The sequence below is a fragment of the Cherax quadricarinatus genome, chromosome 61, assembly GCF_038502225.1.
Source record: "Cherax quadricarinatus isolate ZL_2023a chromosome 61, ASM3850222v1, whole genome shotgun sequence".
Lineage (NCBI taxonomy): Eukaryota > Metazoa > Arthropoda > Malacostraca > Decapoda > Parastacidae > Cherax > Cherax quadricarinatus.
In genome coordinates this window covers 1202021-1227020 of record NC_091352.1, presented here as the reverse complement: position 1 = coordinate 1227020, position 25000 = coordinate 1202021, and the positions used below count along the sequence as shown (strand labels likewise).

Below are 25000 nucleotides of genomic sequence, written 5' to 3'. Positions count from 1 at the left end.
GGAGATGTTGAGAGTGAACAACATGACCAGCATAATGTAGGAAGATGTTGAGAGTGAACAACATGACCAGCATAATGTAGGGAGATGTTGAGAGTGAACAACATGACCAGCATAATGTAGGAAGATGTTGAGAGTGAACAACATGACCAGCATAATGTAGGAAGATGTTGAGAGTGAACAACATGACCAGCATAATGTAGGGAGATGTTGAGAGTGAACAACATGACCAGCATAATGTAGGAAGATGTTGAGAGTGAACAACATGACCAGCATAATGTAGGGAGATGTTGAGAGAGAACAACATGACCAGCATAATGTAGGGAGATGTTGAGAGTGAACAACATGACCAGCATAATGTAGGAAGATGTTGAGAGTGAACAACATGACCAGCATAATGTAGGGAGATGTTGAGAGTGAACAACATGACCAGCATAATGTAGGAAGATGTTGAGAGTGAACAACATGACCAGCATAATGTAGGGAGATGCTGAGAGTGAACAACATGACCAGCATAATGTTGGGAGATGTTGAGAGTGAACAACATGACCAGCATAATGTAGGGAGATGTTGAGAGTGAACAACATGACCAGCATAATGTAGGAAGATGTTGAGAGTGAACAACATGACCAGCATAATGTTGGGAGATGTTGAGAGTGAACAACATGACCAGCATAATGTAGGGGTATGTTGAGAGTGAACAACATGACCAGCATAATGTAGGAAGATGTTGAGAGTGAACAACATGACCAGCATAATGTAGGAAGATGTTGAGAGTGAACGACATGACCAGCATAATGTAGGAAGATGTTGAGAGTGAACAACATGACCAGCATAATGTAGGGAGATGTTGAGAGTGAACAACATGACCAGCATAATGTAGGGAGATGTTGAGAGTGAACAACATGACCAGCATAATGTAGGAAGATGTTGAGAGTGAACAACATGACCAGCATAATGTAGGGAGATGTTGAGATTGAACAACATGACCAGCATAATGTAGGAAGATGTTGAGAGTAAACAACATGACCAGCATAATGTAGGAAGATGTTGAGAGTGAACAACATGACCACCATAATGTAGGGAGATGTTGAGAGTGAACAACATGACCAGCATAATGTAGGGAGATGTTGAGAGTGAACAACATGACCAGCATAATGTAGGGAGATGTTGAGAGTGAACAACATGACCAGCATAATGTAGGAAGATGTTGAGAGTGAACAACATGACCAGCATAATGTAGGAAGATGTTGAGAGTGAACAGCATGACCAGCATAATGTAGGAAGATGTTGAGAGTGAACAACATGACCAGCATAATGTAGGAAGATGTTGAGAGTGAACAACATGACCACCATAATGTAGGAAGATGTTGAGAGTGAACAACATGACCAGCATAATGTAGGGAGATGTTGAGAGTGAACAGCATGACCAGCATAATGTAGGAAGATGTTGAGAGTGAACAACATGACCAGCATAATGTAGGAAGATGTTGAGAGTGAACAACATGACCAGCATAATGTAGGGAGATGTTGAGAGTGAACAACATGACCAGCATAATGTAGGGAGATGTTGAGAGTGAACAACATGACCAGCATAATGTAGGGAGATGTTGAGAGTGAACAACATGACCAGCATAATGTAGGAAGATGTTGAGAGTGAACAACATGACCAGCATAATGTAGGGAGATGTTGAGAGTGAACAACATGACCAGCATAATGTAGGAAGATGTACTTTCCACCTCCAGGACTATAACATCCCCACCTATCCTTCAGAGTGTAGGCACTGTACTTTCCACCTCCAGAACTATAACATCCCCACCTATCCTTCAGAGTGTAGGCACTCTACTTCCCACCTCCTGATAATAATAACATACACAATCACAACCAATTCCATCAGTGAACACTATTACAACAGCAGACTACGGTGGACGATGAAGCAGGATCTTACAGAAGGATCCCGTGACGATACTCACTCATTGCATCGCACATCAGGGTGAAAAATATGCGAGTGAATGCCAACCTTTCCAAGAACTCTCCATCCCAGCGAGTTATATAAGAATGCAGCTCACCTAGCCAGTGAAGCAGCAACAGCAGTGAGAAGCAGCAGTGAGACATGACTCATAAAGTGTCTAAGCCACAAAGAAAGTCGCCCAGGAAAGTCCTCTAATATCCTCCCACCAGAGAGGAACTTTGATGATAACTTGGTAAGGTGGGTAGGGGGCGTTGCTCCCCTTCCCACCTTACCCCCTGCCCTCCTTGCATCGTATTGACGGCGTTCCTCAACCCTGGATATTGCTGTCTATAACAGCTATATCAAGCCAGGCTCAGAAGTTCTCTCTGTCTGCTGTTAGCTCTTAGTTACCCTTTGTCAGAGATGACGCTACGATCATTTTGTTATTTTGTGATTGTTAGATGCTGGTTCTGATTGTTAATTATTAGCTCTGGTTGTCAGATTTTAGTTCTGACTGATATGATGTATGTTTTGGTTATTAGATGTTAGTTACTGATTGTTAGATTTTGGAGTTTGATTGTGTGAAGTTGTATTCTGAATCTCAGAGGTTAGTTCTTATCGTCAGATGTTATTTCCAATTATCTGATTCTTTTAATGTTAATTCTGATAGTCATATGTTAGTTCTGATTGTTTTCAACTTGGTCCCTGATCGTCAGATGTTAGTTCCTCTGACTGACTTCTTGAAGTTTGTCTTGGGACGAGATGTTGTCTCAGTAAGATTATCCACAGCATCTGTGTCCTGTACTCCAGTCTCAAGACGTTTTACCAACCACCTGGTCATTCCACACACAAGACCTGGTCATTCCACACACAAGACCTGGTCATTCCACACACAAGACCTGGTCATTCCACACACAAGACCTGGTCATTCCACACACAAGACCTGGTCATTCCACACACAAGACCTGGTCATTCCACACACAAGACCTGGTCATTCCACACACAAGACCTGGTCATTCCACACACAAGACCTGGTCATTCCACACACAAGGCCTGGTCATTCCACACACAAGGCCTGGTCATTCCACACACAAGGCCTGGTCATTCCACACACAAGACCTGGTCATTCCACACACAAGACCTGGTCATTCCACACACAAGGCCTGGTCATTCCACACACAAGACCTGGTCATTCCACACACAAGACCTGGTCATTCCACACACAAGGCCTGGTCATTCCACATAAAGATCTGATCATTCCACACACAAGACCTGGTCATTCCACATAAAGATCTGATCATTCCACACACAAGACCTGGTCATTCCACACACAAGACCTGATCATTCCACACACAAGACCTGGTCATGCCACACATAAGACCTGGTCATTCCACATAAAGACCTGGTCATTCCACATAAAGACCTGGTCATTCCACACACAAGACCTGGTCATTCCACATAAAGATCTGATCATTCCACACACAAGACCTGGTCATTCCACACACAAGACCTGGTCATTCCACACACAAGACCTGGTCATTCCACACACAAGGCCTGGTCATTCCACACACAAGACCTGGTCATTCCACATAAAGATCTGAACATTCCACGCACAAGACCTGGTCATTCCACACACAAGACCTGGTCATGCCACACATAAGACCTGGTCATTCCACATAAAGACCTGGTCATTCTACACACAAGACCTGGTCATTCCACATAAAGATCTGATCATTCCACGCACAAGACCTGATCATTCCACACACAAGACCTGGTCATTCCACACACAAGACCTGGTCATTCCACACACAAGACCTGATCATTCCACACACAAGACCTGTCATGCCACACATAAGACCTGGTCATTCCACATAAAGACCTGGTCATGCCACACATAAGACCTGCTCATTCCAGAGACAGACCTGATCATTCCACATTATAATTACTACTGGTATTTTTCAGATATGGTATCAGCCCTGTTGTCTACCCGAACTTCATCAGCGCTGTATCGGTATGAGCGACCCTCCAACACCCACACACCTCCATCCTACACTCCATACTCCTCCTCCTCCACCACAACCACCACCACCTCCTGCCAGGATTCCTGCCAGGACTCCTGCAAGGACTCGGATAAAGAGTCGAAGGATGATGACTGTTGTTGTTCGACCTCTGCTACCACGACTACTTCCCTTGTTTCTTCCACCACAACCACCGCTACCACAACTACCACCCCCTCCCCTCCCAGAGCAACCACCACTACCACCTCCTCCTCCTCCTCCTCCTACAAGCCTCCAACAGTCTCGTCCACAAGGACCACCAGCAGTTCGGACACATCTGTGAGGTCCTCAGTCGTCTCAACTTCCAGTACAAGAAACACATCTTCCATCACCAGAACCAACACTTCGTCAGGTACCAGGTCCACCACCTCTACAGGTACCAGGTCCACTACCTCCACGGGTACCAAGTCCACCACCTCCACAGGTACCAGGGCCACTGCCACCCAATCAGAGACAAAATCTTCCACAACATCTTCCACCTCCACCTCCACCTCCTCCTCCTCCTCGGTGTCATCTTCCACAGGCTTCACTCACGGTGCTCGCCCAAGACGACCCACATCCTTGGCGGTGGAAACCTTCTCTATTCTCTCTGAACTGAGCAACTCCGTCAGTTCGGGGTCTTCCACTAGCAAAACCTCATCACGTTCCTCAGGTGAGAGTGCCACCGTGTTTCTCAGAGTGCCAGCGTATCCCAGAGTACCAGCGTATCCCAAAGTGCCAGCGTAGCCCAGGGTGCCAGCGTATCTCAGAGTACCAGTGAATTTCAGAATACTAGTGTATCTCAGAGTACCAGCGTATCCCAGAGTGCCAGTGTATCCCAGTGTGCAAGCGTATCCCAGAGTGCCAGCGTAGCCCAGAGTACCAGCGTATCCCAGAGTGCCAGCGTATCCCAGAGTACCAGCGTATCCCATAGTGCCAGCGTATCCCAGAGTGCCAGCGTAGCCCAGGGTGCCAGCGTAGCCCAGGGTGCCAGCGTATATCTCAGAGTACCAGTGAATTTCAGAAAACTAGTGTATCTCAGAGTAGAGTATCTCAGAGTACCAGTGTAACTCAGAGTACCAGTGTATCTCAGAATACCAGTGTAACTCAGAGTACCAGTGTATCTCAGAGTACCATTGTATCTCAGAGTACCAGTGTATCTCAGAGTACCAGTGTATCTCAGAGTACCAGTGTATCTCAGAGTACCAGTGTATCTCAGAGTACCAGTGTATCTCAGAGTACCAGTGTATCTCAGAGTACCAGTGTATCTCAGAGTACCAGTGTATCTCAGAGTACCAGTGTATCTCAGAGTACCAGTGTAATTCAGTGTACCAGTGTATCTCAGAGTACCAGTGTAAATCAGAGTACCAGTGTAACTCAGTGTACCAGTGTATCTCAGAGTACAAGTATATCTCAGAGTACCTGTGTATCTCAGAGTACCAGTGTAACTCAGAATACCAGTGTATTTCAGAGTACCAGTGTAACTCAGAGTACCAGTGTAACTCAGTGTACCAGTGTATCTCAGAGTACCAGTGTAACTCAGTGTACCAGTGTATCTCAGAGTACCAGTGTAACTCAGAGTACCAGTGTAACTCAGTGTACCAGTGTATCTCAGAGTACAAGTATATCTCAGAGTACCTGTGTATCTCAGAGTACCAGTGTAACTCAGAATACCAGTGTATTTCAGAGTACCAGTGTAACTCAGAGTACCAGTGTAACTCAGTGTACCAGTATATCTCAGAGTACCAGTGTATCTCAAAGTACCAGTATATCTCAGAGTACCAGCGTATCTCAAAGTACCAGTATATCTCAGAGTACCAGTGTATCTCAAAGTACCAGTATATCTCAGAGTACTAGTGTGTTTCAGAGTGCCAGTTTTGTCAACACTCGCACTCACAGAGGATCGACCCCAAATCAGTAATTACGATATATTACCCAGATGTGTTTAGCACCTTACTGCATCAGAATTCAATATAAATCGTAGTAATTCCCTATTTTACCTCTTAATCTGTTACCAGTCTCTCTACACTATAAAATTAAATGGTAATTCTGACACTGCCCAGACCACTAAATTTCTATATATAATTCCCTTTTGAATTACTATATATAATTCCCTTTTGAATTACTATATATAATTCCCTGTTGAATTACTGTAATCTTTACTATATTGTTATATTAAGGTCGAGTGAATTAATCAGCAGTGTCGTGCAACCATGTTCTGTATGATAGTTGGGTAGCAGGATCATTAGCTGGGAGACTTCAGTAGTGTCAGTCTGGGCTGGGAGACTTCAGTAGTGTCAGTCTGAGCTGGGAGACTTCAGTAGTGTCAGTCTGAGCTGGGAGACTTCAGTAGTGTCAGCCTGAGCTGGGAGACTTCAGTAGTGTCAGTCTGAGCTGGGAGACTTCAGTAGTGTCAGTCTGAGCTGGGAGACTTCAGTAGTGTCAGTCTGAGCTGGGAGACTTCAGTAGTGTCAGTCTGAGCTGGGAGACTTCAGTAGTGTCAGTCTGAGCTGGGAGACTTCAGTAGTGTCAGTCTGAGCTGGGAGACTTCAGTAGTGTCAGTCTGAGCTGGCAGACTTCAGTAGTGTCAGTCTGAGCTGGGAGACTTCAGTAGTGTCAGTCTGAGCTGGGAGACTTCAGTAGTGTCAGTCTGGGCTGGGAGACTTCAGTAGTGTCAGTCTGAGCTGGGAGACTTCAGTAGTGTCAGTCTGAGCTGGGAGACTTCAGTAGTGTCAGTCTGAGCTGGGAGACTTCAGTAGTGTCAGTCTGGGCTGGGAGACTTCAGTAGTGTCAGTCTGAGCTGGGAGACTTCAGTAGTGTCAGTCTGAGCTGGGAGACTTCAGTAGTGTCAGTCTGGGCTGGGAGACTTCAGTAGTGTCAGTCTGAGCTGGGAGACTTCAGTAGTGTCAGTCTGAGCTGGGAGACTTCAGTAGTGTCAGTCTGAGCTGGGAGACTTCAGTAGTGTCAGTCTGAGCTGGCAGACTTCAGTAGTGTCAGTCTGAGCTGGGAGACTTCAGTAGTGTCAGTCTGAGCTGGGAGACTTCAGTAGTGTCAGCCTGAGCTGGGAGACTTCAGTAGTGTCAGTCTGAGCTGGGAGACTTCAGTAGTGTCAGTCTGGGCTGGGAGACTTCAGTAGTGTCAGTCTGAGCTGGGAGACTTCAGTAGTGTCAGTCTGAGCTGGGAGACTTCAGTAGTGTCAGTCTGAGCTGGGAGACTTCAGTAGTGTCAGTCTGAGCTGGGAGACTTCAGTAGTGTCAGCCTGAGCTGGCAGACTTCAGTAGTGTCAGTCTGAGCTGGGAGACTTCAGTAGTGTCAGTCTGAGCTGGGAGACTTCAGTAGTGTCAGTCTGGGCTGGGAGACTTCAGTAGTGTCAGTCTGAGCTGGGAGACTTCAGTAGTGTCAGTCTGAGCTGGGAGACTTCAGTAGTGTCAGTCTGAGCTGGGAGACTTCAGTAGTGTCAGTCTGAGCTGGCAGACTTCAGTAGTGTCAGTCTGAGCTGGGAGACTTCAGTAGTGTCAGTCTGAGCTGGGAGACTTCAGTAGTGTCAGTCTGAGCTGGGAGACTTCAGTAGTGTCAGTCTGAGCTGGGAGACTTCAGTAGTGTCAGTCTGAGCTGGGAGACTTCAGTAGTGTCAGTCTGAGCTGGGAGACTTCAGTAGTGTCAGTCTGAGCTGGGAGACTTCAGTAGTGTCAGTCTGAGCTGGGAGACTTCAGTAGTGTCAGTCTGAGCTGGGAGACTTCAGTAGTGTCAGTCTGAGCTGGCAGACTTCAGTAGTGTCAGTCTGAGCTGGGAGACTTCAGTAGTGTCAGTCTGAGCTGGGAGACTTCAGTAGTGTCAGTCTGAGCTGGGAGACTTCAGTAGTGTCAGTCTGAGCTGGGAGACTTCAGTAGTGTCAGTCTGAGCTGGGAGACTTCAGTAGTGTCAGTCTGAGCTGGGAGACTTCAGTAGTGTCAGTCTGAGCTGGCAGACTTCAGTAGTGTCAGTCTGAGCTGGGAGACTTCAGTAGTGTCAGTCTGAGCTGGGAGACTTCAGTAGTGTCAGTCTGAGCTGGGAGACTTCAGTAGTGTCAGTCTGAGCTGGGAGACTTCAGTAGTGTCAGTCTGAGCTGGGAGACTTCAGTAGTGTCAGTCTGAGCTGGGAGACTTCAGTAGTGTCAGTCTGAGTTGGGAGACTTCAGTAGTGTCAGTCTGAGCTGGGAGACTTCAGTAGTGTCAGCCTGAGCTGGGAGACTTCAGTAGTGTCAGTCTGAGCTGGGAGACTTCAGTAGTGTTAGTCTGAGCTGGGAGACTTCAGTAGTGTCAGTCTGAGCTGGGAGACTTCAGTAGTGTCAGTCTGAGCTGGGAGACTTCAGTAGTGTCAGTCTGAGCTGGCAGACTTCAGTAGTGTCAGTCTGAGCTGGGAGACTTCAGTAGTGTTAGTCTGAGCTGGGAGACTTCAGTAGTGTCAGTCTGAGCTGGGAGACTTCAGTAGTATCAATCTGAGCTGGGAGACTTCAGTAGTGTCAGCCTGGGCTGGGAGACTTCAGTAGCATCAATCTGAGCTGGGAGACTTCGTTAGAACAATGAGGATGTGGTCAGGTATTACATTAGAGGCTCAGAGTATACGGGAAGATTGTGGAAGACTGGGTGTGGGAAGGTACTTCATCTATCACTAGAAATAGGAGAAAAAAAAATTACCGAGCAGGCAGGTAGGCAGCCAGGTAGGTAGGCAGCCAGGTAGGTAAGCAGACAGGTAGGCAGGCAGGCAGGCAGGTAAGCAGACAGGCAGGCAGGTAAGTAGGTACTTAACATCGTAGTGACAGGAATGCTTTGTTTTAGCTTCCAGCACTGTGGAACCTCCCAAGAATGCGACTCAGGAGCAGTATGACAGGTGGTTGGCCTTCCAGCTGGCCAAGGCTGAGGATGATCTCCCGGCTTCTGAGTTCAACCGTAAACACCGCCCAACCTTCAGACGATCCCTCTCCATGCCTGAACGAGCGGTAGGTATACCTCTCTGTCTCAGTGAGTGGTAGGTGTCCTATATCTCACTCCTTAACGAGCAGTAGGTGTCCCTCGCTAATGTCTGAATGAGTGATAGGCGTCCCTCTCTACGACTAAGCGAGTGGTAGGTGTTCGTTTCCATGCCTGACGCAGTAGTAGGTATCGTTCTCGCCTCGCACCTACCCACCTGAGTGTCTGGTGTTGTCTCCTGCAGGGGAGTTCGTCAGATAGCAGCAGCAGCAGCAGTGACACAGAGGACTCTGACTCACCGTCCTCCAGAGGCAGCTCACGTCGGCCTCCAGCTTCCCCAAGGAGCGCCGCAGCCTCCGCATCCTCCTCCTCGTCCTCGGCCTCGTCCTCCAGCAGGAGTACCCCAATCAGCAAGTCTTCGAGTGACTCGAACGCTGCCACCAGCAGCAGCAGCAGCAGCAGCAGCGTCCTCAGCACAGGAGCTAGACCCAAGAGCACTGGCCTCAAGAAGAGAGTGTCCTTCAAGGAAGACGCGGTAAGAGGGGAACTTTGATACCAGCAAAAAAAAAAGGGTCTTGATGCGAGGAAATGGAGCTGCCCTCCCCTTCCTCGGATCAGAGCTGATTACCTCCATACGTTGTATGGCCACCATGGGTTTAGAACTTCTCCGTGAAGATAAAAATACTGTGACACATCACTTCAGACGAGGCATGAGTATACGTACAGGTATTAATGTAAGTACATTAAGAGGCACGTTAAGTTCACCGTCATCTAATAACATGTTTATTTTCCCACCTATAATCTACCTTGTCCATAATTACTATCTCAGGAGCTTCGCTCACACCTCTACAACAACAATTGTCCTCAAATGTTTGTTAAGTTATACCATGAATTAAATAAAGATCCTGGACTTCACCTTACGAAACAGACAAAGAAAATGTGATAGTAATTATGGATAAGATAGTAATTATGGACAAGGTAGATTATAGTGGAAAAATGAGCATGTTATTAGAAGATGGGGGAAAGTTACGTGTCTCTTAACTTTTACATTACAAATGTTATAAAGCCAGTGCCACTTTACCCTCACGATAGCTCATCCAGTTTTATTTAACTTCCTTAAAATATATTTTAAGTCACAGTGAAGACAGTGAGGTTTTCTTGAGTTGTAGCTGTCACATGCTCGTCTGTACTTCCAAATTTCTGGAGATACTTTGATTCCCTGACTCCATAGGAGATTCTCTGTCTCTTTTTCCTATCTTCATCGTTGGTTTGTTCCCGCCCTCAGCCTCCGGTGCGTCGCGAGGCTCCGGTGATGCTTCCCTGTGAGTTCTGTGATGAGATGTTTCCTGAGAGAGACTTGATGAGACACCAGACCAGCTGTGAGCAGAACGAGACGCAGCTGCCCAGGACATCCCGTCTCATCCAGCGGACCACAGCTGTCACTAGCCCCACTGTAACTCCCTCCATCTCCACCTCCTCTTCCTCCTCCTCCTCCATCTCCACCACCACCACTGCCTCCATCTCCACCAGAGTCACATCAGTCACTTCGTTGTCTTCTAGTTCGACGATACAGTCCACTTCGGGTCCTCCTAGAAGTCCTGGACCCGCGTCTCCTGCACCAAGGAAAGCTCCTGGACGGACTCCAACACCAGTGTGTACTCCCCCAAGGAAGAGCACAGCGCCCAACCCAGCTTCAATCCCGCCCAAACCCTCAGAGTCAGGTACATCCAACAACAGGAAGAGTCCAGCTCCTATTCCTCCAAGAACTCAAGTGTCACCAACTAGGAGAAGTCCAACACCTACTTCTGCAAGAGTTCGGAGTCCTGCGTTCAGTCCCCCACCGAGGTGCCCTCCATCTGTGAGTCCCCCGCCGATCTGTCCCCCGGCAACTACTACAATAACTATCGTGGACCAGCCGCCGTCTGTGGTGGTGTCCCCCAGCTTGTGCTCCAGCAGTAGCAGCAGGCCCTTCAGTGTCAGTCCTGCGCCAAGCGGCTCCACCAGCAGCGGCTCCGTCAGCAGCAGATCCGTGTCCACGACACCATCTACAAGCAGCTCTGCCTCGCCGGTGCCCACAGCAACACACAGCAGAGAGCACGTCCCTCCCGATACTCCCACCACCGACGTGGAGTTAGACTATGATGACGAGGATGGACCTTACATGCGTCCTCGCCGAGGTCGGCTTCTCTCTTCCGCCATTTTCTCTTGGCGCAGCATTTCCGCTAGCGGCGCCGCCAGCAGGAGGGGCTACGTGCGGTCCAACACAGCGCCGCTGGAAGACACAGGCGTTGACGACGACACACAGCAGGTGCAGCCGGTCACCACCAGCCGCTCTGCCACACAACTGCCAGCATCTCACTGCTCAGGCACTGACACACCCTCGCCTCAGCCAACAAAAACAACACAGGTCAAGCAAATTTCTCCGACTCCACAACCAGCACCTGTCGAGGACCATGCTGAAACTATCTTCATCAAGAACCCCAACAAGTACAGAGCTCCTCCCCCGCCAAGTACCACCTCGTCACCGCCTCAGAACAAACCGTCTACGGTCAAGGGACACACTATGAACCCAACACCACAAGATAAACCTGCCTCCAAGACCACAGCTTCCCAGGAGAAAACTCAAGTCAACGGCTTCATCAAGTTTGACAGTAAACCCATGATGAACGGCTACATCTCCAAGGAGGTGGAGGAACTGATCCCGTGTGAGTTCTGCAAGCAGGTGTTTTCTCCGGAGAAATTTCAAAGCCATCAGGTAAGTTCTATTGGCAATACTGGCTCCTTGTTCTTCTTAGACTCGTGTATAAGCATTATTATTCTGATTCCAATTGTCCTTTTATTTTAGTGCATACAAATAAAAAAGTATAAATAGCAACTTAAGGACATGAACATAAGTGTTGATGTTCTCAGGTTGTAACGCTTGACGAAACTTGCAAATACATTTATTTATAATTTGACGGCTTGACTGGACAAGATATCAAAGAAAAATCGACATTTCCGGGTCTTCTTTTCTTTTCCGGCAGGAAATTTGGTCTCTGGACCTGTTATAACAGCTGCTTCTCTCATTCCTAGGTTAATGTGTCATCTCAACATATAAGTCTATACTTCTAGAAATTTTGTAAAAGACAGACACATTAATGGTGTGATGCACATTACAGACCATGTGTGAGGCGGCGAGGTGGCCTCCAGCCCTCCGGCCCACCTCGCCCCTGCACACTGCTCCGACCAAGAACAGGAGCCCCATTCCCGTCAGGCACAACAAGGGGCCAGCGCCCCCGCCCCCAGAAGACACTACAGCTGCTGACGTCGCCACCAAGACCACCAGCAACCTCTCCAAGACCACTTCGAGCAGTGTCTCCAAGACCACTTCGAGCAGTGTCTCCAAGACCACTTCGAGCAGTGTCTCCAAGACCACCTCCTCCAGCAGCGCCCCTGATGCAAAAACGGTCATCAACGCCTGCAAGACCTCTTGCAGCGCCTCTGATGCAAGAATTCTTATTAGTGCTTGTAAAACCTCCAGCAGCGTCTCAAAGACCTCTAACAACGTCTCCAAGACCTCCAACAGCATCTCTAAGACTTCCAACAGCGTATCTGATACATCAAAGGCCCACAGCACCTCCGATGCTTCCACAAAGAGAACCACAAACACCACATCTTCCTCCTCTAGCGACTCTGCCAAGACTTCCTCCTCCTCCACGTCTTCCGATTCCAGGAAGACCTCCTCTACCTCTTCTGATACTAAGACCTCATCGACTTCCACAAGAGTTAGAAACCGAATGGAAAGGTCAGACATTCACATTCTTGCTCCTGTTGTCCATGATCATATGTCAAGTTATTCTTTTTTATTAACGTCACTCATAGTGTTATTCTCTCGGTCCAGGTAAATATTTTAAACGTATTTTGGGTAAAAGGGAGAAAGTCGTAATCGGTGAAGAAAGCTAAAATAATTAAAATATTTTAAGAAGCGCTATGTCCGTATTTGTCATTAGCACAAGGAGGCTCGATCCTTCGTTCGTTTAACGCGAGACTGAAACACTACCTAACTGTACTTACCTACACACACTGAAGAATACACTAGTTAGAAGTTACCACACACTACAGCAATCACTAACAACTAGCTGTGGTTATCACGATTAGCAAGTACTATCAATTACTACAATGCAACAAGCACTAACTATCACTTACTACAATTTAACAAGTACTAACTAGCAGTTACCACGATATAACCAGTACTAACTAGCAGTTACCACGATGTAATAAAGACTAACTAGCAGTTACCGGAATACAAGCAGTATTAATTAAAATTTACCACACAGATCACAGTCGGTGCTAGATGACCGGGTCTCGTACAGTGAGAAGTTACGTGCCAGCAGACGTCTTGAGCGAGCTTCCAGCATTTCCAGATCATCTTACTACCCTTCCAGCCCCAGCCCCAGCCTGGGACGTCGTTGGAACTCCAGGGAACTCTACTCCAGTAACCTGGAGTCCCCTACCTCATCCTACTCCTCAAGTGGGTGGAGTGGGAGCACCAGCAACCTTTACACCAGCGGTTACACCTCCAGTCATGGCTGGTCATCACACCTCAACACGCTCCGTGATGATGCTAGGTCAAGAACTGCTGCTGCTGCTGCCTCTTATTACAGTAAGTTTAACCTGTGTTTACCATTCCAGTGACCACCGTCTACCCACCTCCATCACACTCCATCACATTCCATCACACAGTAATGAGAGATATATAATTTACCAGTGTAATTACGAGATTTATTTAAGAAATGTTAGACATGAGCTGGAAGACTCGTCAAGAATTTATTAATAAAGTAAAGGTTGGGAGGAATTTCAACTCTTGTAGCCGAGTGGTGACACTAGCGGCCATCATTAGCAAACGTAGGATCGATCCTAAAGGACTCTAGCTTATAACAAAAGTTACCTTGCATCTTATCCATGTGTTTACAACTCCTCTGAAGAAATTAGTCCACTTTTCTCAAAATAAAAAAAAATCGGCCAAAGTGCTTTTGAAAATCATAATTATTTAAAAAGACAAATAATTTGAAAAAATAAAATCGAAAATTAATTATTTTAGTGATAATAAAACACTGGACGTAGGCACTCAGAGGTAATTATCCTCTCCGTAAATATCAACAATTTTCTGAAAGTCCGAAAATTTACATTTACGAGGGTAATTAAATTTTGCAAATTTTGTAGTGACTGAGTAATATGTAAAAATGGGGCGGAAATCAGAGCTAAAAATGAGGATAGTGAGAATATGGCAGTGTTAGCGTGACGTCACAGGTGTGTCGAGGTAAACAAAATCAGCACCTTAACACCTGTGTCAACACCTGTGTGTATACAGTAATACCTGTACCTACACCATCAAGGTGCCTATGGCTCTGCTATTACCGTATCTGGACTTAAACCTGTACTAAAATAAAATAAACCAGGGAACGGGTGAGGTTTAAACTCACGGAGAGTCGTAAAACTCTATGATTAGTTTCCAATCTTCTGATTACGATATCGTGAATCATGAAGTTAAACCTGTACTACACATGTCTCAGAATCTTAACCTGTACCATACCTGCACATGTACCATCAGCTACACCAGGACAATCACCATTACTGTCACCATTACTATCACCATTACCATCACAGTACCACTAATACAATAACAAAATACATCAATCTCAGTGTTGAGACATCAATAACTTTGTTAGTGATATTAACGAGGCAGTTAACATCTTCCAGTGTCTCTGATAACAACGTAATTGTAGCAACTCAGGCGACCTCTTAATTACACATACCAGCCTCTGTCTTCTTCTGTCTCCCTGTAATTAATTACCTATAAACTGTATCTTCGCGGATACAGAAAGAGACTTATACTTGTGTTATCCTGGGGGCTATCTACTGGTGACTGAGCCTCGAGGAATGTGTCTTGGTGTCAGCGAAGGGTTCTTGAACCACTGAATTGAACCTTTCTTATCTTTGGTGTAGGGGGCGTCCAGGTTGATAGCATCGCATTTATCAAGGCGCTGTTTCCCCCCTACGGGTTTAGTGCTCCCCCACTATAATAACGAGAGTCATGATAGCAGCTGCCTCCTCTCTCTCTTCTCCTCAATCATCATGACAAGGAATATTTCCTTTTTGCGTTTAAGCTTCTTTGTTTACGATGATACATGTCTCTGACGCGTCTTGGTCTCCTGTCAAGCAGTGTCTCTGACGCGTCTTGGTCTCCTGTCAAGCAGTGTCTCTGACGCGTCTTGGTCTCCTGTCAAGCAGTGTCTCTGACGGGTCTTGGTCTCCTGTCAAGCAGTGTCTCTGACGGGTCTTGGTCTCCTGTCATGCAGTGTCTCTGACGCGTCTTGGTCTCCTGTCAAGCAGTGTCTCTGACGGGTCTTGGTCTCCTGTCAAGCAGTGTCTCTGACGGGTCTTGGTCTCCTGTCAAGCAGTGTCTCTGACGGGTCTTGGTCTCCTGTCAAGCAGTGTCTCTGACGCGTCTTGGTCTCCTGTCAAGCAGTGTCTCTGACGCATCTTGGTCTCCTGTCAAGCAGTGTCTCTCACGCGTCTTGGTCCCCTGTCAAGCAGTGTCTCTGACGCGTCTTGGTCTCCTGTCAAGCAGTGTCTCTCACGCGTCTTGGTCTCCTGTCAAGCAGTGTCTCTCACCCGTCTTGGTCTCCTGTCAAGCAGTGTCTCTGACGCGTCTTGGTCTCCTGTCAAGCAGTGTCTCTCACCCGTCTTGGTCTCCTGTCAAACAGTGTCTCTCACCCGTCTTGGTCTCCTGTCAAGCAGTGTCTCTCACCCGTCTTGGTCTCCTGTCAAGCAGTGTCACTCACCCGTCTTGGTCTCCTGTCAAGCAGTGTCTCTGACCCGTCTTGGTCTCCTGTCAAGCAGCGTCACTCACCCGTCTTGTTTTTATTTGTTTGATCTGACTCACTCGTTTCTATTTATTAAAGACCACGTTCACTCCGTATGTGGGGGATTTATCATCTTTATATCCGAGGACTGTGTTCTGACACACCAGGGAGCGGGTGGGAGTTGAAACCATGGCAGTTGAATCCTAAAACTCACTGGAGTCACTTACCATGGGTTCTGGAGTTTACCTGGAGTTTACCTGGAGAGAGTTCCGGGGGTCAACGCCCCCGCGGCCTGGTCTGTGACCAGGCCTCCTGGTGGATCAGAGCCTGATCAACCAGGTTTGGTTTGGTTACAATCGTGTCATTACAATTGCGTGAGTCAGTGATGGTTGTGATGGTTCTTGACCAGTTTCTTGCACATTATTTAGGTCAGACTCAACCAATTTAGCCTTTTTTTTTACTGCAATGAAATATCAGACTTTTTCCAAAGTGGATAAGTTAGTGTCTCTCAGTCTTATGACTTTCTTGTCTCGTGGGATCTCTTACACTTCACTCTCATGTCTCGTGGAATCTCTCGCTTCCTCGGCACCTTATTTATTTTCTGGTTATTTTATTTATTGTGCGTTCAAAATTATATCTGATGTTACATATCTTCTCTTCCTGTTTTCTTTCACATTTGGTTTCCTGTTTATGACTGTATCTACTTCCTTTCTTCTCCACAATTTCCTCTTCCTCTCATTTTACGCTTTAATGTTGGAGACAAATAAAAAGGCGCTGTACCATTACTGGACCAATACACACATAATCCGGATATAAGTGAATGGAAGTTATGTCCGGGTTATTTGGACCATTAACTAGTCGTGTGACTTGCCTAAATGTCCAAGTCGGACCGAAACGTCGTGTGAGTTATTTACATATTTGAATGTTCATTTCTAACTTTGCTTGACGGCTGGTCAGGTACTGACTTTAGGTGCCTGTCCAGTGCCTTCTTGAAGACAGCCAGGGGTCGATTGGTAATCCCCCTTATGTATGCTGGGAGACAGTTGAACAGTCTCGGGCCCCTGACACTTACTGTGTTGTCTCTCAGTGTACTTGTGACACCCTGCTTTTCAGTGGGGGGATGTTGCATCTCCTACCGAGTCTTTTGCTTTCACAGGGAGTGGTTTTTCGTGTGCAAGTTTGGTACTAATCCCTCTAGGATTTTCCAAGTGTATATTATCATGTATTTTTCTCGCCTGCTTTCCAGGGAATACAAATCAGGGGACTTCAATCGTTCCCAGTAATTTAGGTGTTGTATTGTACTTATGTGTACCGTGAAAGTTCTTTGTACACTCTCCAGGTCGGCAATTTCGCCTGCCTTGAAAGGGGCAGTTAGTGTACAGCAGTATTCCAGCCTAGAGAGAACAAGTGATTTGAAGAGAATCATCATGGGCGTGGCGTCCCTAGTTTTGAAGGTTCTCATTATCCATCCTGTCATTTTTCTAGCAGATGCGGCTTGACACTAAGATGACCCTGGTGATGTAAGGCCTGACCTTATGACCTGATTTTCTTGCAGAGAACGGGGAAGGCTCTGAGAACGGAGTAGAAAGAGAGGTAGAGAGAGATAGAGATAGGAGCAAGCCACAAGCCAGTAGTAATAACCCTGGCTTGTGTGTCTTCCTGGAGGAAGATACCGACTCCTTCACCAAGACCAGCATCTCAAGCAGTGTTGTCCAGATTGGTAAATTAGAACCCACGTTAATGTTTACCTGAGTGATGGAACCTTACTGTGTTGGAACCTCCCTGAGTGGTGGAACCTTACTGTGTTGGAACCTCCCTGAGTGGTGGAACCTTACTAAATGGTGGAACTTTCCTGAGTAGTGGAACCTTACTAAGTAATGGAACCTTACTGAGTGGTGGAGCCTCCCTTCCACCTTCTTTCCTGAGTGGTGGAACCTTCCTGAGTGGTGGAAGCTTTCTGAGTGGTGGAACCTCCCTTCCACCTTCTTTCCTGAGTGATGGAACCTTCCTGAGTGGTGGAAGCTTTCTGAGTGGTGGAGCCTCCCTTCCACCTTCTTTCCTGAGTGATGGAACCTTCCTGAGTGGTGGAAGCTTTCTGAGTGGTGGAACCTCCCTGAGTGGTGGAACCTCTCTGAGTGGTGGAACCTCACTGAGTGGTGGAACCTTCCTGAGTGGTGGAACCTCCCTGAGTGGTGGAAAATTCCTGAGTGGTGGAACCTCCCTGAGTGGTGGAGCCTTCCTGAGTGGTGAAGCCTTCCTGAGTGGTGGAACCTTCCTGAGTGGTGGAACCTTCCTGAGTGGTGGAGCCTTCCTGAGTGGTGAAGCCTTCCTGAGTGGTGGAACCTTCCTGAGTGGTGGAACCTTTCTGAGTGGTGGAGCCTTCCTGAGTGGTGGAACCTTCCTGAGTGGTGGAACCTTCCTGAGTGGTGGAACCTTCCTGAATGGTGGAACCTTCCTGAGTAGTAGAGCCTTCCTGAGTGGTGGAGCCTTCCTGAGTGGTGGAACCTTCCTGAGTGGTAGAGCCTTCCTGAGTGGTAGAGCCTTCCTGAGTGGTGGAACCTTCCTGAGTGGTGGAACCTTCCTGAGTGGTGGAACCTTCCTGAGTGGTGGAACCTTTCTAAGTGGTGGAGCCTTCCTGAGTGGTGGAGCCTTCCTGAGTGGTGAAGCCTTCCTGAGTGGTGGAACCTTCCTGAGTGGTGGAACCTTCCTGAGTGGTGGAGCCTTCCTGAGTGGTGAAGCCTTCCTGAGTGGTGGAGCCTTCCTGAGTGGTGGAGCCTTCCTGAGTGGTGGAGCCTTCCTGAGTGGTGGAACCTTCCTGAGTGGTGGAACCTTCCTGAGTGGTGGAACCTTCCTGAGTGGTGGAACCTTCCTGAGTGGTGGAGCCTTCCTGAGTGGTGGAGCCTTCCTGAGTGGTGGAACCTTCCTGAGTGGTGGAGCCTTCCTGAGTGGTGGAGCCTTCCTGAGTGGTGGAACCTTCCTGAGTGGTGGAGCCTTCCTGAGTGGTGGAGCCTTCCTGAGTGGTGGAACCTTCCTGAGTGGTGGAACCTTCCTGAGTGGTGGAGCCTTTCTAAGTGGTGGAGCCTTCCTGAGTGGTGGAACCTTCCTGAGTGGTGGAGCCTTCCTGAGTGGTGGAACCTTCCTGAGTGGTGGAGCCTTCCTGAGTGGTGGAACCTTCCTGAGTGGTGGAGCCTTCCTGAGTGGTGGAACCTTCCTGAGTGGTGGAGCCTTCCTGAGTGGTGGAACCTTCCTGAGTGGTGGAGCCTTCCTGAGTGGTGGAGCCTTCCTGAGTAGTGGAACCTTCCTGAGTGGTGGAGCCTTCCTGAGTGGTGGAACCTTCCTGAGTGGTGGAGCCTTTCTAAGTGGTGGAGCCTTCCTGAGTGGTGGAGCCTTCCTGAGTGGTGGAACCTTCCTGAGTGGTGGAACCTTCCTGAGTGGTGGAGCCTTTCTAAGTGCTGGAGCCTTCCTGAGTGGTGGAGCCTTCCTGAGTGGTGGAGCCTTCCTGAGTGGTGGAGCCTTCCTGAGTGGTGGAACCTTCCTGAGTGGTGGAGCCTTCCTGAGTGGTGGAACCTTCCTGAGTGGTGGAGCCTTCCTGAGTGGTGGAGCCTTCCTGAGTGGTGGAACCTTCCTGAGTGGTGGAGCCTTCCTGAGTGGTGGAACCTTCCTGAGTGGTGGAACCTTCCTGAGTGGTGGAGCCTTCCTGAGTGGTGGAACCTTCCTGAGTGGTGGAGCCTTCATGAGTGGTGGAACCTTCCTGAGTGGTGGAACCTTCCTGAGTGGTGGAGCCTTCCTGAGTGGTGGAGCCTTCCTGAGTGGTGGAGCCTTCCTGAGTGGTGGAGCCTTCCTGAGTGGTGGAGCCTTCCTGAGTGGTGGAGCCTTCCTGAGTGGTGGAGCCTTCCTGAGTGGTGGAGCCTTCCTGAGTGGTGGAACCTTCCTGAGTGGTGGAACCTTCCTGAGTGGTGGAGCCTTCCTGAGTGGTGGAACCTTCCTGAGTAGTGGAACCTTCCTGAGTTCTGGAGCCTTCCTGAGTGGTGGAACCTTCCTGAGTGGTGGAGCCTTCCTGAGTGGTGGAACCTTCCTGAGTGGTGGAGCCTTCCTGAGTGGTGGAGCCTTCCTGAGTGGTGGAACCTTCCTGAGTGGTGGAACCTTCCTGAGTGGTGGAGCCTTCCTGAGTGGTGGAACCCATCTTCATAATTTTTCCTATACGAAAACAGATCCTTCCGTTTTCCTTAAGTAACTTTGTGATGCAACTGGTTTTGAAACCGAAAAGTTGAAGAATGAAACGTGCAATATTTGGGAATTTTTACTGAAGGAACGTTTCATCAACCAGTGGCTTCGTCAGTCCTATACAGAGAATAATAGAGGAAGATGAGGGAATCAGTCCCTAAGTCTGCAGTCGATGTGTTCAGTACATCAGTCTTGAGCAAAGTACAACATTAGGTTAGGTTAGGTCAGGTTAAGTTAGGTCAGGTTAGGTTAGGTTAGGTCAGGTTAAGTTAGGTCAGGTTAGGTTAGGTTAGGTTAGGTTAGGTTAGGTTAGGTTAGGTTAAGTTAGGTCAGGTTAGGTTAGGTTAGGTTAGGTTAGGTTAGATTAGGTTAGGTTAGGTTAGGTTAGGTTAGGTTAGGTTAGGTTAGGTTAGGTCAGGTTAGGTTAGGTTAGGTTAGGTTAGGTTAGATTAGGTTAGGTTAGGTTAGGTTAGGTTAGGTTAGGTTAGGTTAGGTTAGGTCAGGTAAGGTTAGGTTAGGTTAGGTTAGGTCAGGTTAGGTCAGGTCAGGTTAGGTTAGGTTAGGTTAGGTTAGGTTAGGTTAGGTTAGGTTAGGTTAGGTTAGGTTAGGTTAGGTTAGGTTAGGTTAGGTTAGGTTAGGTTAGGTCAGGTTAGGTTAGGTCAGGTTAGGTTAGGTCAGGTTAGGTTAGGTCAGGTCAGGTTAGGTTAGGTTAGGTTAGGTTAGGTTAGGTTAGGTTAGGTTAGGTTAAGTTAGGTTAGGTTAGGTTAGGTTAGGTTAGGTTAGGTTAGGTTAGGTTAGGTCAGGTTAGGTTAGGTCAGGTTAGGTTAGGTCAGGTTAGGTTAGGTCAGGTTAGGTTAGGTTAGGTTAGGTTAGGTTAGGTTAGGTTAGATTAGGTTAGGTTAGGTTAGGTTAGGTTAGGTTAGGTTAGGTTAGGTTAGGTCAGGTTAGGTTAGGTTAGGTCAGGTTAGGTTAGGTTAGGTTAGGTTAGGTTAGGTCAGGTTAGGTCAGGTTAGGTTAGGTCAGGTTAGGTTAGGTTAGGTCAGGTTAGGTTAGGTTAGGTTAGGTTAGGTTAGGTCAGGTTAGGTTAGGTCAGGTTAGGTTAGGTTAGGTCAGGTTAGGTTAGGTTAGGTTAGGTTAGGTTAGGTTAGGTTAGGTTAGGTAAGGTTTGTCAGGAAACAGGACAAGTGTTTTCTGACGCTGGTTTTAGTCATATGATGACTCATAGCTTGAGTGTTTGGTCATCTGACCGACGCCTTCCACTGGCTTACCGTTGCTTCTGTACTGCAGTCAGGTGAATAGGAACAGGAGGAGACAGAGGCACGATTGGATAAATCCATTGGTGTAAGTAGGTCATGCCTATAGATTAGGCACCAGTGGATTTGTCCAGTGGTGCCTCTGCCTCCTCCTGTTGCTACTCACGTGACTGCAGTACACAAGTAACAGTAAGCCAGTGGAAGGCCTCGGTCAGATGACCAAAATCTCTAGCTGTGGGTCGTCATATGACTAAAACCAGCGTCAGAAAACACTTGTCCTGTTTCCTGACAAACCTTACCTAACCTAACATAACCTAACCTAACCTAACTTAACCTAACCTAACCTAACCTAACCTAACCTAACCTAACCTAATTTAACCTAACCTAACCTAACCTAACCTAACTTAACCTAACCTAACCTAACCTAACCTAACCTAACCTAACCTAACCTAACTTAACCTAACCTAACCTAACCTAACCTAACCTAACCTAACCAAACCTAACCTAACTTAACCTAACCTAACCTAACCTAACCTAACCTAACCTAACCTAACCTAACCTAACCTAATTTAACCTAACCTAACCTAACCTAACCTAACTTAACCTAACCTAACCTAACCTAACCTAACCTAACCTAACCTAACCTAACCTAACTTAACCTAACCTTACCTAACCTAACCTAACCTAACCTAACCTAACCTAACCTAACCTAACCTAACTTAACCTAACTTAACCTAACCTAACCTAACCTAACCTAACCTAACCTAACCTAACCTAACCTAACCTAACCTAACTTAACCTAACCTAACCTAACCTAACTTAACCTAACCTAACCTAACCTAACCTAACTGATTCCTCAAAGCCCTCTCCATCTTCCTCTGTATTGGACTGAAGAAATCAGTGGCTGGTGAATCGTTACCTCGGTAAAGATACCCAAATGCCTTGGTTTGTGGTCTTGTTTTATAAACCCGGGTTTCTACCTTGTCATGGTTTTATTCCCGCTTTAAACCATTTCTGTTGTGGCCTGTTACTGTTGCACCTCTTTTCTGTTGTAACTCATTCCTGTTGTCACTGATTGCCGTTGTTACTCATTCCTGTTGTCACTGCCGTTGTAACTCACTCCTGTTGTAATTCATCACTGTTGTCACTCATTACCGTTGTGACTCCTGTTGTTTATGGTCTGCTTGCCATCTATTAAGACCTTGATTCCTGTTTTTTTCTGTTACCTTCACTATTTGCTAGCGTCTGTTTACCGTTTTCTATTGACCGCCGTTGTCAACGGTGTCTCCTGTTTCAGTGAAATTGAACACTAACAGAAAAAAGGTGAACGATAAAATATATATAATCTTAGTAAACTTTGTTAGTCTACTTAGCAAAGTAGACAGAATGAGGTAGACAAAGTGAGTAGACAGAGTGGGGTAGACAGAGTGAGGTAGACAAAGTGAGGTAGACAGAGTGAGGTAGACATAGTGAGGTAGCGATAGCGAAGTAGACAGTGAAGTAGACATAGTGAATTAGATATAGTGAGGTAGACAGAGTGAGGTAGACATAGTGAGGTAGACAGAGTGAGGTAGACATAGAGAGGTAGACATAGTGAGATCGACAGAGTGAGGTAGACATAGTGAGGTAGACAGAGTGAGGTAGAAATCGTGAGATCGACAGAGTGAGGTAGACATAGTGAGGTAGACAGAGTGAGGTAGACATAGAGAGGTAGACATATTGAGATCGACAGAGTGAGGTAGACATAGTGAGGTAGACAGAGTGAGGTAGACATAGTGAGGTAGACAGAGTGAGGTAGACATAGTGAGGTAGACAGAGTGAGGTAGACATAGTGAGGTAGACAGAGTGAGGTAGACATAGTGAGGTAGACAGAGTGAGGTAGACATAGAGAGGTAGACATAGTGAGATCGACAGAGTGATGTAGACATAGTGAGGTAGACAGAGTAAGGTAGACATAGTGAGGTAGACAGAGTGAGGCAGACATAGTGAGGTCGACAGAGGTAGACATAGTGAGGTAGACAGAGTGAGGTAGACATAGTGAGGTAGACAGAGGTAGACATAGTGAGGTAGACAGAGTGAGGTAGACATAGTGAGGTAGATATAGTGAGGTAGACAGAGCGAGGTAGACAGAGTGACGTAGACATAGTGAGGTAGTCAGAGTGAGGTAGACATAGTGAGGTAGACAGAGTGAAGTAGACATAGTGAGGTAGACGGAGTGAAATAGACAGAGTGAGGTAGACAGAGTGAAGTAGACAGAGTGAGGTAGACATAGTGAGGTAGACGGAGTAAGGTAGACATAGTGAGGTAGACAGTGAGGTAGACAGAGTGGGGTAGGCATAGTGAGGTAGACAAAGTGAGGTAAACAGTGTGAGGTAGACATAGTGAGGTAGACATAATGAGGTAAACAGAGTGAGGTAGACATAGTGAGGTAGACAGAATGAGGTAAACAGAGTGAGGTAGACATAGTGAGGTAGAGAGAGTGAGGTAAACAGAGTGAGGTAGACATAGTGAGGTAGACAGAATGAGACAGACATAGCGAAGTAGACATAGTGTTGTAGATTTAGTGAGGGGTCTTGTAATTGTTCAAGGTAGGATACATGATACATAAACCGAGGGAGCTATACTGACTGTAGTCTTGTACATGTATCCTGGTTTTCCACAGGTGGAGCGAGGTACAGAGAGCGGAGTACAAGTACTAGCAGGCCAGCCTCCATGTACACTACCAGGTGAGTACTTGTGTGTACACTCTGTGTTCATTTTTGTGTGTTTTGCACATTGCTATTAATGTACATGTGTACTTAGTCTCGTGTACACTACTAAGTACGTGTATGTGTGTCTGTGTACATCATGTGTCTATATCTCTGTGTATTTCATCTGCACAATATTGTGTACACCTGTGTACGTGTAATTTACATTACTCGGTATGTTTAACCATCTACAGTGTCCGTGATTCCTGTTACAGTGACTCCTGGGGTTCACTATACGACTTGCATTCACCATCACGACAGTACAGCATCTCTGACGCCTTCTCAACCTCATCTCTGGCCTGCAAGGTAAATATATATCGTTAGTCTACTTCAATCATCTCTTAAACCCACCCACCAGCTGGTTCATCCGTACCAGCTGCTGGTTCATCCGTACCAGCAGCTGGTTCATCCGTACCAGCAGCTGGTTCATCCGTACCAGCAGCTGGTTCATCCGTACCAGCTGCTGGTTCATCCGTACCAGCAGCTGGTTCATCCGTACCAGCAGCTGGCTTAACTCAACCAACTGGTGGTTTAATTCTGCCAGCTGGTCAAGGAGGATATTTTATTTTTGTTATTTAAGGGGTGGAAAATTAATGGGGTTTAAATCCTATCGACTGCACGAGGGTCGTTAACACCCAGAGTTAATTGTTCATTAACATTAGAAAAAATAAATCCCTAAATCAAGGATTAAAATCATTTCTCAGCGTATATACACTGATATATAACTGTCAGTGCATATACACTGATACATAACTGTCAGTGTATATACACTGATACATAACTGTCAGCGTATATACACTGATACATAACTGTCAGCGTATATACACTGATACATAACTGTCAGTGTATATACACTGATATATAACTGTCAGTGTATATACACTGATACATAACTGTCAGCGTATATACACTGATATATAACTGTCAGTGTATATACACTGATACATAACTGTCAGCGTATATACACTGATATATAACTGTCAGTGTATATACACTG

The 25000-nt window shown here is 46.9% G+C and overlaps 1 protein-coding gene across 5 annotated transcripts in view; it reads left to right on the top strand.

Moving 5' to 3' along the window:
* LOC128699530 (uncharacterized) overlaps positions 1–25000 on the top strand; it is a 167977-nt gene that overhangs the window by 125483 nt on the left and 17494 nt on the right. For 3 of the 5 annotated variants that reach the window (XM_070098097.1, XM_070098099.1, XM_070098098.1), the window contains exons 7-15: positions 3912–4658; positions 8803–8963; positions 9179–9469; positions 10220–11689; positions 12093–12718; positions 13251–13576; positions 17335–17499; positions 23919–23982; positions 24219–24309. In XM_070098097.1, the coding sequence (XP_069954198.1) occupies positions 3912–4658; positions 8803–8963; positions 9179–9469; positions 10220–11689; positions 12093–12718; positions 13251–13576; positions 17335–17499; positions 23919–23982; positions 24219–24309 (3941 nt within the window). The remainder of the gene's footprint in view (positions 1–3911; positions 4659–8802; positions 8964–9178; positions 9470–10219; positions 11690–12092; positions 12719–13250; positions 13577–17334; positions 17500–23918; positions 23983–24218; positions 24310–25000) is intronic. The other 2 variants (XM_070098100.1, XM_070098102.1) reach the window with 1 other exon arrangement.